This window comes from Bactrocera oleae, chromosome 6, assembly GCF_042242935.1.
Source record: "Bactrocera oleae isolate idBacOlea1 chromosome 6, idBacOlea1, whole genome shotgun sequence".
Classification (NCBI taxonomy): Eukaryota; Metazoa; Arthropoda; class Insecta; order Diptera; family Tephritidae; genus Bactrocera; species Bactrocera oleae.
Window position 1 is genome coordinate 13,539,664 of NC_091540.1, and position 14,282 is coordinate 13,553,945.

The 14,282-nt window shown below is 36.8% G+C and overlaps 1 protein-coding gene and 1 long non-coding RNA gene across 2 annotated transcripts in view; both read right to left on the minus strand.

Moving 5' to 3' along the window:
* On the minus strand, positions 1-1,070 carry LOC118680831 (uncharacterized). The gene is made up of 2 exons (XR_004976426.2): positions 865-1,070; positions 1-635 (listed from the first exon to the last, which is right to left on the minus strand). It is a non-coding gene; the product is annotated as an uncharacterized lncRNA (long non-coding RNA).
* Positions 1,071-3,716: 2,646 nt separating this feature from the next.
* Positions 3,717-14,282, minus strand: part of Syn1 (Syntrophin-like 1) — a 101,475-nt gene continuing 90,909 nt past the window's right edge. The window contains exons 8-10 of the mRNA XM_036360752.2: positions 8,544-8,652; positions 7,204-7,587; positions 3,717-4,929 (exon numbers count right to left, since the gene is read on the minus strand). Of these exons, the coding sequence (XP_036216645.2) occupies positions 4,846-4,929; positions 7,204-7,587; positions 8,544-8,652 (577 nt within the window). The 3' untranslated portion in view covers positions 3,717-4,845. The remainder of the gene's footprint in view (positions 4,930-7,203; positions 7,588-8,543; positions 8,653-14,282) is intronic.

Sequence of the window (14,282 nt, forward strand, 5' to 3'; positions counted from 1 at the left end):
TAAAGTTGAAAATATGGCGCAGTCAAAAATTAGTGCAAATAAAAGTAGAACTTACACAATTTGAATAAATATTAAAAGAAGAATTACACTACATACACAAAGTCTCATCAAATTAACTTATACCATTGTGTTTCTGCGCTCTCACACCGACTCTGTGCAGTTTTCTCTGTATGGCTGCCGAAATTTCGTCTTCGATTTCCCTTGCTTATGCGGCGTTCCTCAAGTGACCAGCCATTCATTCGACCTTGTCGCTCGTTTGCATTTCACGCTCAAAACACATACACACGCGCACGCACATATTTGTTGCTTTGTTTTTACTCTGTCCGCACTCACATAATTTCACTTGCGCTCACCCATTTCAGTTGACCGGCGCTCAACGATGTATGTGTATAGGCTTGCGACGCGTGCCTTGTCTGACCAACACAACAACAACACCAAGCAACACGTGCACATCAACATTTCCATTAACGCTCGCCTTGGCTTTTGAACCGCTACGCGCTGTCGCCTTCGTGACGTCGCGTCATTGCTTTAAAAAGTTATTTGCAGAGCGCTTTAACTTGTACTTGCGGTTCACAGCGCACGAGTGCTTACCATACACAGTGCCCGCTGGCCGCTAGCAGTCATTTGCTGTTTGCCTGTTAAATAAAATTTATAATTTAATTTATTTAAAAAATTATTTTAAAAAGTAAACATCCGACGGTGAAGATTTCGCCTGCAAACAGCAGACGGGCGCAGACATTCTGAACACTGGTTGTTGTTGCTGCCGATTTGCATGAGATGAGTGCGCTGTGACGCGAGTTTGGAATCCAAGAGCTGCATTAATTTTAAAATTTGTGTCTGACACCGTCAGCAGTGTTTACTTACACTGATTTGCAAGTCACAGGCAAGTAAGAGCAGACGAAGTTAGAGTTTCAGTCTGACAGTATTTGCAATTGCCTTGCTGTCTGTCTGAAAAGCCGAAAATTCGTCAAGTAAATTTTATGTAAAGCGGATGTCAAATGGAATAGGCAGCGCGCGCGTGTACTGTAGTATAATGGCTCCGAGTTGTGTGTATGTTGAGAAAATGCTATTTTAATTATAAAATTTTGAATGTTTTGAGTAGAATTCGGTCTGACAGCCATGGCATAGCTATATGCATTGTTATTGTAGCGTTTGCGCGACTGAGACGCGGAGAAATGTGTGCTATTGTGAAAGCGAAAACTCGCTAAAGAAGCACCAGAGTGACGCCCAAACCAGAGATAAACCTAAACCTTCGAACGCATGTTGACTCATAAATGTGTGAATAAGTTGCAAAGCTTTAGGAAGTACACCGCCATAACTCAAAGGAGTTTTTAGTAGTATAATCAGAGAACTTAGAACAACGTTCTCTGGTATAATCAGGGGTGTAGTGGAATCAAAGACAGATTTGCGTAGTTGTCAGAATTGCAATCCAATTTTGATTTTCAATGTTGTCACAGAATCTGATTAGGTTTAAGACTTTTCGAACATATGCAAAACCAATATTCGAATCAGCTGTTTACTAATGTGACAAAACTTGCTAATGAATAGATTTGGAAGCGTTTGATAAATTTAAAATACTGAATAAATCTACTAAAGTTTATAATGAGTTGCGCTATTTTGGCTTTTATTTTATTGGAAAAGAAAGCAACGAAAAAATTTAAAGAAAGGTATTAAAAGATCACAGTAATCCACTTGATGCACCAGAGAATCGCATTTGAAATTTGGCTTACATTTACTTATGTATATGTTTGTATACATGCTTACTTTGCAGATTTATATCATTTATTATCAACTGAATGAAGACGCATTTGGGTGCTAAATTATGTTTTGTAAATCCTATAAAAATACCTGGATTTTTTCTGACATTTTGTATTTTATTCCTTTGTTTTCACCCATAGAAATAACGATAAATTAAATCGTAACAATACTATAAATTATTTTCTTAACTTACATATCAAACCTGTCATGCTTTGTTTCTGATAACAAACCCGATAAAAATTGGTTTCCGTGACAGCCAAAACCGTTACAATTGCTGTTTCGAACGTCAAACCAATAATATCTGAATTCATAACACCAACTACATTTCTTTATCGATTTCAATTCTAAATTCGACCACTATCAGATTCTACAAAACCCCTGAATATCTAATAGAACTAAAATGAGGCAGAAGTACAAACAAATTACTAAATTAAAATCAATATTTTTGTATAATTTCCAGCAATTAGTTTAATAAATATTTCGTTACTCTTGGTTCTTGAAGAGTCGTTACTGTGAACAACGAACTGTTTCTCCAAAACGTTGCAATGGGGTGATGAAACCAGGCATGGTTACCAAGACTAGCATTTTTAGACCGCTCTTTCCTACTTTTTACTAGTGTTTAAATCATATGTTTACCGTAAAATCTTAATAAAATATATATCTTAATATAAAGTTTAAATATATAATATCACAAAATTTAAACTGTGTGTATTATTTGTTTGTAAACTCCACTTCAATTGAGTTGTTAAAACAAACAATAAATTAACTCAATTTATATGTAGACGCTGCATTTGCACAGCATACTGCTTTAAATGCACTCAAATGCTGTTAATGTGTTATCTGTTAACACAAGCAGTGTTGCTAACATTAACCGTAGCAGTAATGTTAACAGTGTTCATAACATTTATATGGCATGTTATTCATATAACATTTTTGTTGTAACAGCGCAACCTGCTGACGCATGCTGGGCGCCTGCTGCATTTCGTGTGACGAAAGTGTGATTTTTCAGCACAAAAGCCGACGACGACGCGCGCCGACAGCGACTGCGCCGTGTAAAGCGCGACGTTTTTCGTTACAGCGCTGTTGAACGCTTTAACAGCGTTTAATTTTGAGCTAAATGCTGAAATTGAAATAATTTAAATCAAACCAAATAAAAATAAAACAACTTTATTTACTTTTCCAGTTTTTAATTCGCATCATAATTGTTTATTGTATATGATTCTATCATTTCATAGGGAGAGATATAATATTGCACAAAATGTCGTTTTTACGCTCACGCCTTGCTCTAATTGCTGGCATAATAATTGTCTGTATTATTAATAGTATTTACTTAATTTTTGCCATTATATATTACTTGATTTTTTTTTGTTTTTTGTTTTTTTTTTTTTGCTCATTAGACAATTGCTAGCGCACACACAATGTTTGTTAAATTTTTGAATTTTCCAATTCCATAATTACCAATTCTACTTACATTACATTTTGTTACATGATTCTTTTTCATGTTTTTTTTTATTTGTTTTTGGTTTTGTGCTTTCCCGCTTTTGCTTGTTTGCAACAAGGAGTCGAATGTTGACTTGACGCCACAGCTATTGCGTTATTGTGTTTTTTTTGTTTTCTTTTTTTAAGAAAAAATTTGTTTTTGTTTTTTTAGGGGCGTGGTTCGTACTTTTTAATTATTATTATTATTTTTATTTTTTTTATTTTATTTTTTAATTCAGTTAGTTGGTATTTATGTGGCAAACGTTAGGTTTTGTTCATCTTTCATACATATGCACATAAATACGAGTCAAATGTGTATAGGGAAACTTACAATTAGAGAAAAATGTATTCCAAATCTTCTACTCCGCTCACTTACCGTTAGCGTTATTTTCATTTGATTTCCGCGCTTGATATTAACAATTTTAATTAATATTATTAAGTCTATGTATGCAGATGCAGCTGTAGCTGACCGAGATATGTTTCTGTTTTTTTTTTTTTTATCTAACGGTAATTGCTGATTTCCATAGTTTTTGTAAATTGTATGCAGTAAATTTAAATGTGCTACGTTTTATTTATTTATCTGTTAAATTTAATTATTATCCTCGGTTCTTTTGTTCGGCATTGTATTCCAAGTATGTACAAACATACAAATAAATAAATATTGCATTGTTAATTTGCATTTGCAAATCTCGCTTCACCTTATGTTTGTTGTGTATGTATTTATAAACGTTTGTATGTATGTATATATGTATGTGTGTATAACATGTGCTCTCGTTGGCTTTGGCCTGTTTGTATTTGTTAATTAAATATTAGGCGAAAGTGCAATTTAATTATGCAAATTTAAGAAAGAATTATTTTTTTTTACACATTTCATTTGAATTTGGTTTTTTTTTTTTCAAACATACAGACAGTTTTTTCGACTTACTTTTTAAATCTAAAATTTAAACACTTTCACACGATTTTGTGCGTATTAATTTCAAATTCCACAATTTAACTAAATAAATATGCAACCCTGTAGGCTTGGAAATTGTAATTTCGGTGTGAAAAATATTGTTGCAAAGTACCGCATGGCAACAGCTTAAAGTTGGAAATATTGTGGAGTGTGTGTGTATACATTTAAATATAACACATACATATATATGTATGTATAACTGTACTAATAAATACATTTTTACATAATGAAATGAGTATTTTGAAGTATACTGTAGACTAGTTTTCCACCTTATACAAAATAAGGAAGCACACACGCTCTCAAAAGCTGATCACTTGACTTTCGCGCAGCCTTCAACAACGGTTTAACATATGCTATACAAATCTACTTATTCTTACCACAATTTTATTAAGTATAATTACGTTATTATTAATTGCTAAGTAAATTTGATATATTGCATTATTATAACCGCGCAACATGTTGCACAGTGTATAATCTTGATTTTTTGTTATTTTTTTCAAATGTATTCACTCATCAACGTTTGGTATGAAATTACAAAAATTTTTACTACGTTACTTCTTCTCGCCACTTGTGCGGCTACGTCGCTTTTTCAAAGTATTTCTTGCTATGTCAGACGCTCAAACTGTTCGCTGCACTACAGGTTCCGCTTGCTCCTCTTAGGTAATCGAGTGTACCTTCGCCGAAAGGCAGTTGTGCACCACAAAGACCACCGGCTTGGGACAGCATTCCATATCCAGTTCCTGCAATAAGTGGTTTCAGTGTTTCCTCATAGTTTAGTTGTGCAAAAATACATATTTCAATTTAAATAGAATAAAAAATGGTGGATTTTTATGATTTATTCGAGTTACTTTCGCATCACCCTGATTAGCGTTGCCTAAACCGAATTAATCTACAAGGTGTACCGGTGAGTATGAAGTGCCTTAGTTTACAGCATATAGCTGCCATACAAACTGAACGATCGGAATCAAGTGCTTGTATGGAAAACTCTTTTAGTTGACGAGATATCTTCACGAAATTTGGCATGGATTATTATTTAAAGCAGTGTCGCAATCTCCGAAATTGTTCAGATCAGATTACTATAGCATATAGCTGTCATACAAACTAAACTGAACAAACTGAACGCAGAAAGCAAAATCGTTTCAGGATACAATCAAAGTACTTGGCTGGGAGCTGCTACCCCACTCGCCGTATTCAACAGACTTGGCAGCTTCCGATTACCATTTGTTGTCATCGATGGCACACACATTGGCTGAGCAGCACTTCGATTCCTACGCAGAAGTCGAAAATTGTGTGTCTGATTGGTTTGCTTCAAGAGACGAATCGTTAATTGGCATGATATCCAGCAAGGTGGTTAAGTGAGTAAAAAGCGATAGTCAATCTTTGATTACATTCATTGTAAAGTGCCAAAATACACATAGACTTATTAAGTTCGGTGTGTTACAGAACGTAAAAACAAAAAAACGGTGCCTTCTGTAGCGAGTCGTATTTGTGGGTATCAGTGGTACATTTGCCCACCATGACTTCTCTATCCTAAAGAGAAGAGCTGGAATTTTCTTAACGCTACATAAACTGAGCTCACCGACTCTAGGCTAGAGTGATACTTGTTAACAGATAAAGTAATCTCAACTCAACTGAAGACATCCCTCAAGCAAAACTTTCTAGTTAATATTCCAGCAATCATACTGCCGAGGCTAACATTAGCTCAGAGATATATGCTGGACTCTAGACGTGCACATTGAAAAACTACGGCAGGCCGCATATTTAATGACTCAATTGCGAAAGTAAATACAGTTATTTGCAAGATAATCTATATAAGATCTCGAAACGCGCACAAAGGCAACAATTCATAAATATGCCGCAAAGAACTGGGTCAAGAAAGTCGACACTTGCAACAAAACGGTAGATTCAATTAAGCCAAATTCGGAGAGAAGATTAAGTAAATGCAACAAAACAAATTGAAATCCAAGCAATAACCACATATAAACACACATACTTCCAAGACATGAGTATGCGGTGGCAGAAACATGCCACACGAAGAAGGTGCACAAGGCAAGCGAAGGTTAAGCCGAGTAAGGTGTTGGTGAAAAAATTAGTTTAATTACAGTTGACAACGTGCTACAAAATGTAGCGGCAGCAACACTTTCCACGTTCTTCACACTTCGTCCACCGCTGACTGAAGCAGAAGAAACAGCAGCTGTACTAGTTTGAGCTGATGTGCGGCGCCACAACGGGCGATGGGGTGAAACGCCGACACGAAACGAAGTGAAGGCCGATTTAAAATTAATTGCAACGTTAGCAAAGGCGATCAAGTGAAGAGCCCTCTGGCTGCTACTTGCACAGTGACTTAAGTGACGGAAGGCTGTCAACTGCGTAGGGCTGAAGGAGTGTAGCGGTGTCGAAGAAAGAAGCCATTCATTGATTATGACATTGACGTGCACAAAGGTGTGCCAACGACCAAGCAGCAGTGGAAAAGAGAGAACACGCAGTCGGGTCATCATGTCATACGCGACGGCCAACGATATGTTGATGCGATGTGCAGAAACACCGGCAAGCAGCAGACTGCCAACATCGTGACTAAGGCTGCTCTGCCTGTGTTGCTGGCGATGACAGTTGACAGCCCTGCTTACAGTTGGCTGGCGTCTGGTACCGTTGGGCGCACCGTGTGAAATTTTAATTGAAAACTTAATGCGTTTCACTTTGTTGAGCAATAAAAGGCGGAAGGCGCGAAATGAAAAAAGGAAATATTATTAAGATGCAGAGACCGCCACGGCTGGTGGCGCGGAATGCGAAATTCAGTAGCAGGAAATCAGACATAAATGAAATGAAAGTTATTTAATTTAATTAACTTGAATTACCGACCAACAAGCAGCAGACAATTTGCAGGAAAATGCAACGTAAACGCTAATTTCGCTGCGAATATACATAATTGCTTAATTACACTTCGCACGCCAAGCAAAAGTACTAGCGAATTTCGCTTGTCTTCGAAATTTTATAGAAAGAAATATAATACTTACAATTTCGCCATCATCGCCAAAATCCAAGAACAACATGCGTATGCCGTCGTCCGCTGAGCCCTTCAATTTGTCGAACGGAAATTGCCACAACTGAGTTTTGGTCTGATTGGGCGGCACTACGACACCCGCCGCCGCCGCCGCTGAAAACCCGCTGCAGTCGTATAGGCAAAAGCCACGATTCAAATGCACAACCAATTGACACTGTCTGCCCTGGTAGAGGCAGCGGAATGAGAACTCACGCTGATAGTTGACGGCGTTGTGTGAGCCCTGCACCAGTGCACGCGCCCACGCAGCCATATCGCGATGCGTCTCCGAGCGCAGCCAATAGACCAGAACGCCGCGGTTGGTGCCGCAGCGCACGCAAAACACCGTCGTCTGTTGACCCTGAAAAATAAACGACAATTTTTGCAAATAAGTGTTGAACAAAATTGTTGTAAATTCAATGAGATCTTTCGTTATTCGACACCGTCGAAGCCAGGCAAATATCGAAGAAATATTTATGTGTTCTAAATTGAAATGCTCTTAAGGATTTCACGACTTCAAAAAAACAAAAAAAATTATAGTCTTATTTAATTCTATTACAACTCTAGAATATTACCATAAACTCTACAGTTGATCCCAGTTATAGTTTTGGAGATACAATTTTCTCTTTATTTGTTTTTTGTCATCCCAATACCTAGTTAATGGTCTTAGTGCAAACACATATTTTTTTCTTTTTACTTTTGATGATTCTGTCAGAAATTCTGCCTTTTTTTTCGAGCGACTCCCGGAAATGACGTCGTAATGACCTAGTTTTGTATATATACCTTTCAAAATTTCACAAAATCTTTATCAAATATGTATCTTCGTAATAATAAAAAGCTCGATTAAAATATTGTATTTCATTTTTTATAAAAAAAAAAATATAGAAAATAGGGCGTTTTTGCTCGACGAAACCCATGTAACCGCTTAAGGCTTAAGTGAAATAATTTTTAGTTTAATTTAATTAAAAGAGCGTTGCAGAAATAACAGTTGAGTTAGAGATCTAATTTTCAACTCAAATCCTTTCACAGCTTAGCAGTTGGAATTTCTCCAATTCCTACAGTTTCAAGCGAAATCCCATAGAATTACGACAATAGCGCATTCTCCGCTATACCTCACTTGCATTTTTGTGGTGTCCGTTTAAAACCTTTATACTCTGTTTGCTCACAGCATATGCTGTTTACTAGGATTTATCGCTTTCGAAAGATCTATTTGCGCACAAGCCACCGCGCAAAAAAACAAAAATCAGAAAGATAAAAAACAAAAGCAAACAGAGCAAAGCTCTCGTCCAGTACAAGAGCATAAATTGCAACACTTACGTTCAAAGATGAATTATTGCCAGCGCCAGCCAGTCTTGTCGTTGCCAATGCGAAGCTCTCCAACGGACGTCCCCATGCCTCCACTGACCAAGGAGCGGACTCGTAAATTCTGTAAAAATAAACAAAAATCGAGTAAAGAAGCAATTAAAAGAATGAGCAAGACAAACTAATGTGAAAAATAGTGTGATTTCAAGGGTTGCGGTAAATTGTTGTACCCACTACAACAAGCTGAAAAAAATTCGGTAAAAGAAGGAGAATAATAATTAAAACAAACAATGAAGCCGTAGTTTGACCAACGCGTGTGTGTGGTTGTGCATATTGAAACTTAGTGTATGTGTGTGTGTAGTAGTGCGAACGCTAATGGCTGCTGGTGTGGAAGTTTTGGTAACAATTTCAAAAATCTGCGGAAAATTTGTACTAAAAATAGTTTTAATAGAAGATAAATGTGAAGCTGGGACAAAAGGATTGGCCGAAACACAAAAACCCATAACACTTGCAAGGAAGTGCCAGACCACAACGTGTTCCTCCATAACATACATACACTCTCACGAATGTACAGGATGCACAAAGGCAAACACTGCAAATACGCCCACATTGTGTTTGTGTTTTGTGTATGTGTGAGTGATTATCGCTACACAATGGCGCTTGTAAAACTACTAACAAACAAAGAATAAATAAAATAAAAACATTATTTTTCGCCGATTTGGTGCCCACTTTTGCAAAGCTTCGCATCTCACCGAAAAAGCAAACCAAAGCGTGCGCACGTGCCCATTGGTGCCACCTACTCGTTGCATATCGAAGAGATTTCGGCAAATATGCAGCCCATTGACTAGTTAATGCCTCGCGCGCGCCTCTACTCCTACCAGCACCGGTTAGGCGCAGCATTAGTGAAAAAATAGCGTGCGCCCAAACACACGCATATTCCTTCCTATACCGGTTGGTTGAAAAGCTTCCGCGCTCGAAATGAAAAAATACTGTTTTTGAGACGAAATATATTTTTTATTCACTATAATCTCGCTTAACTTCAATACACTTATTCCAATGATCCTCTGATAATTTTATGCCATCCTTATAATGACTTTCCGTAAGCTCTGCAAAATACCCGTCTATGGCTGTCATAGCTTTTTCATGCGATGAAAAACGCTTTTCACGAAGGAATTTTTTCAGATTTCTGAAGAGCTAGTAGTCGCTGGAAGCCAAATCTGGAGAATACGGTGGATGCTGAAGCAATTCGTACTTTAATTCGTTGAACTTTGTCATTGTTAAAACAGCTTTGTGAGAAGTTGCATTGTCTTGATGAAAAATTATTTTTTTGTGCTGCAAACCAGGTCTTTTCTCACAAATTTGTTCATCCAACTGATCCAAAAGGCTGCAAAAATATTCAGAGTTGACTGTTTTACCTTTTCGCAGATAATCAATCAACAAAATTCCTTTTGCATCCCAAACAACTATAACCTTCTTTGCTGATCGTTGTGACTTCCCCTGCTTTGGAGCTGAACAACCAGCTTCAGTCCACTGTCAACGTTTTTGTTTTAATTTAGGATCATGGTGATAGACCCAAGACCTTCATCCATAGTTATAAAATGACGCAAGAAATCGGTTTTAAGCTGCTTAAAACGCTTCAAATTATGCTGAGAAATTTGTTTTCGATTCAGTTTTTGTTGAATTGTTAACGTGTGCGGCACTAACTTTCCAAACAGCTTTTTCATATATAATATACAAGTATAATTCTCCATGTAAAATATGAAGTACTCGTTAATCTGAGATGCCTATGGCATTAGCAATTTCCCGCTTAGTCAAGCTTGGATCTTCACTAACAATATTCTGAAACTACTCAATTATTTCTGGTGTGTTTGTCATTATTGGTCGTCCTTCGCGGGGATCGTCGTCAAACCTAATACGACCACGCTTAAATTCACCAGCCCAAAATTCAATGATGCGTTTTGAAGGTGAGCACTCTTTATACACTTTTAACAATTGTTCATAAATTTGCTTTGCTTTTAGACCTTTCAAAACAAAGAATCTAATCACTGCGCGATATTCAATGTTTTCCATATTGAAATAATACGCTGAGACGTCAACTTCAAATGCCTTGTAAACAAAGAATTATTTAACAGAATGACTTGTAACTTGGCATGCGCTCTCACGACAGATGTACCAATTTGAAAAAAGAAAATTTGAAGCTAGTAGTGCTATTTCTTCGTGAGCACTACTCACTTCTCAACCAACCTATATACATATATAGTGTGTATATTGGTATGCCATTTTATTGGCGCACCAAATCGGCCGCCAACGAAAGGCGCAACTGCAGCGCAGCAAATGAAGGGCGCTCCAACTAAAGCTATGCATTGGAAAACAAAAAACCAAAATGCCACAACAACAACTAAATACAGAAAATATTTTTGCGCCGCAATGTAAAAAATAGACACAAAAATGAAAAAAAAAACGAATTCAAGAATATTTTTTTGCATGCCGCGGGTGGCTGGTGTGGAGTTGCGACCGATGTGTAAATTATTGCTCGGGCGTAAAGTGCAAGTGCCGATATTTCAACTTTGTTTGCTGCAAAACATTTGCAAATAGCAACAGTGCAGTGCCGTGCAGTGAGCGTAGGCGCTTAGCAAATGGGGTGCTACAAAGCGGACTCAAATGGACAAACCAAGCTTCAATATGCTTACATAGAGTATAACTATTGGAGTCAGAGGAGTTTCACACACAGTTTTAGCTAGAATATGGCAACTATTGCTTTTAAATACATATATTTATCGCAAGCGTACGAAGTCTAAGAGAAATCTTGCCCATTTATGTAGCACACTTTTAGGCGCGACGCCACTGTTCTATGCGGTTCTTTGTTTTGGCAAATTGTTTCCAATTTTGGGCTTTTGCCGTTCGCTTGAAAATTTTGTGGCTTTTCGCTATTCACTTTATTTATTTATTCATTTATTTGCAGCTTTGTTGTTTGTTTGTTTTCTTTTTAATTCAATTTGTTTAGTTTGTTTTGCACTTTGATTTATTTATGTAATTGTATTGCGAATTTGTTCCAATCAGTATTTATTCGCTTCTTTTTTGCCACTCTCGCAACACTGGCTTTGTAAGCGTATCCATGTACTAAAAATATCTGACTAGAATTCCAGTTCTAGGAAAAAAATTCCAATATTTTAAACGTTGGCGAATTTTATCGAAATTTTACAATGCCGATCATGCGTTCAATTCAACATAGAAAGCAAAAAGTTAGCACTGGTAAACTATTTGGCAAACTGTAAATAAAATATATAGCCCAGTTCCCACAATTTTCTAATTGGATCTATAGTGGAAGCAGTGAAGAACAAAGATCACAGTGCCTTACTAAGTACACAGTAAGCTATCCAACTAGATATCGACAGCGGAAAGATAAAAGAAAAAGAAGTCCAAGTAATGATCAAAATACACCGCTATTGATTTAACTTACAGCTGGTGCGAGGTTTTATCTTGTATGCGTCAAGTTAATATTTATAGATGCGAACATAACAATCCGCTTATCACAGGCAACACTGCAATTTTCATATTCAAATCAAACCCATTTCACAACCAACGAAATAGAAAACGAGACAAGTATGAGAACACATCGAATCACAAATATTTACATATACATTCAAAAGAAAAGCAAAACTCATACTGAAAAATAGCAACCGACAATTTCCGTTTGCAATTTTGCAATTTGCCAAAATATTCTAAATTTCCGTAAGATAAACATACCGAAATACAGGTATGCAAATTCACATCGAACTATATCTGCTCGCACTCTCTTACTTGGCGAATTCATTTCATTTCGGTTTACTAATTTCCTGCAAATGCCAAATGCCCGAATGGCTTCGAACATCCTCTGGCGGCTGACAATCAACAGCTTGCTGACACAGTTAGCGTGCAGCATTCAAGCGACATACACACACACACACATGCCTACAAGCAAGTATTGCAAGTTGTGTGTGTAGCAGTGAAACGCTGCAAATGCTCACAACGCTAGCAGATAGCTTTCTTTGGCTTTGTGAGTTGGACAAGTGACAGCTCGCTCCATTCTTCAATATTTTTTTTCTTTTTTTTTTGTAAGAGTGTGCGTGTATTACTTTATAGCTGCAACATCAAGCGAACACCCACACATACAAATAAACTCTCATTTGGATATCATTTGGCATGTGTGGCTGTATGGAAATGCATTGCAGAACGTCCTTTGGTGTCAACTATGTTGACAGATCAGAAGAATTCCAATATTTTTATGCACTATGTCATTCAAAATCAGTTTACAGTTCATTTTTTTTTTGTTTGAATATTCTTTTTACTTAGAGCTCGTCTGCCACTAACTAGCTTTTCACAACTTGCACCTTCACCCTCAAAGTAAATGTAATGTTCGGAAAATGTGCATATGTATGGAGACCAAATTATTAATATGAGTATTTATATATTTATAGGTATAAGCGCTTCGGCACTGAATCGACCGGTGTTTACTTTAGTGCTCATATTATCGAAACTAATTGGAATTTCGTTTTGAAACTTAAGCAACATATTCTCAAATAGTTGTACTAACAATTTATGCAATAAAAAAAAATTATTTTTTTGTATCTTCTAAACTGGTTTCCCGCCTTAAGAGGTTACATGGGCTTCACAGCTTCAATCAAAAAATCAAAGAATCTATGACCTTAGGCAATTTTGATCAAAAGGGTCACTAACCTCAGGTTGTGGACTTTACTAAAGGTACACAAAAGAGTCATTGACCTCACCAAAATTAAGCTAAAGGCGAACAAAGGGTCATTGATCTTACTAAAGGTCATTGACTTGGCTAATGGTAAAGAAAAGGGTCATTCCCCTTTTTGACTTGGCTAAAAATAAGCCAAAGGGTCATTAACCTTGTTGACTTGGCTAAAAATAAGCAAAATGGTCATTGACCCCGGGTTGTTGAATTAGCTAAAGGTAAATAAAAAGTCATTGCGCTCAGGTAGTTGACTTCGTTAAATGTAAACAAAGGGTAATTGATCTCACCAAATATAATTGACTTCGCTAAGGATAAACAAAAGAGTCAATAACCTTAGGTTGGGTTTCATAACTCGTTAAAAGTAAACGAGAGGCAATCGATCTGATAAGGAACATTTTACCCCACCAAACAATAACGCGATCGGTTATTTTGATTAAACCAGAAACCGTTAACTAAAGATGTGATGAAAATACAGATACCGATAAAGAAACGATAACATTTAGAATAGAATTGATGCCTAAGTAAAGGCAGCATTTATGAGTAGGTAAAGATGATAACATTTTCGAAATATATAGAGATTAAACCCCACAAAAAAAAAGAGAAAAATTAAAACACTTTTATATAAAAATAATGATGAACGACTACATATAACTAGCCTTAACTAAGTTTATGTTAATTTAAGACTCCACAAACGTATATACTTATTTAAATACGAATTTGACTCCACTGAAATATATACATATTTGCTCTGTAAGTTTTGGTCCCTCAACGAAGGTTCCATGCGATGTTTATACACTACACTATTTTATGTACATAATTCTATATATGTATATGTGTTGGAGTATATGTGTGCCACATGTTCATATTGCTGTCAAAAGGCAACAGCTGGCAGCTTTGTGTGTATGTAGGTGACCACAGTTCTGAACAATTTCGGATATAATTTGCGGAAATTGTGTTGCGTGGCACTTGACTTTTGCTCCGTCAACTAGCACATTCCTCCCCCACCACCCGGTCTA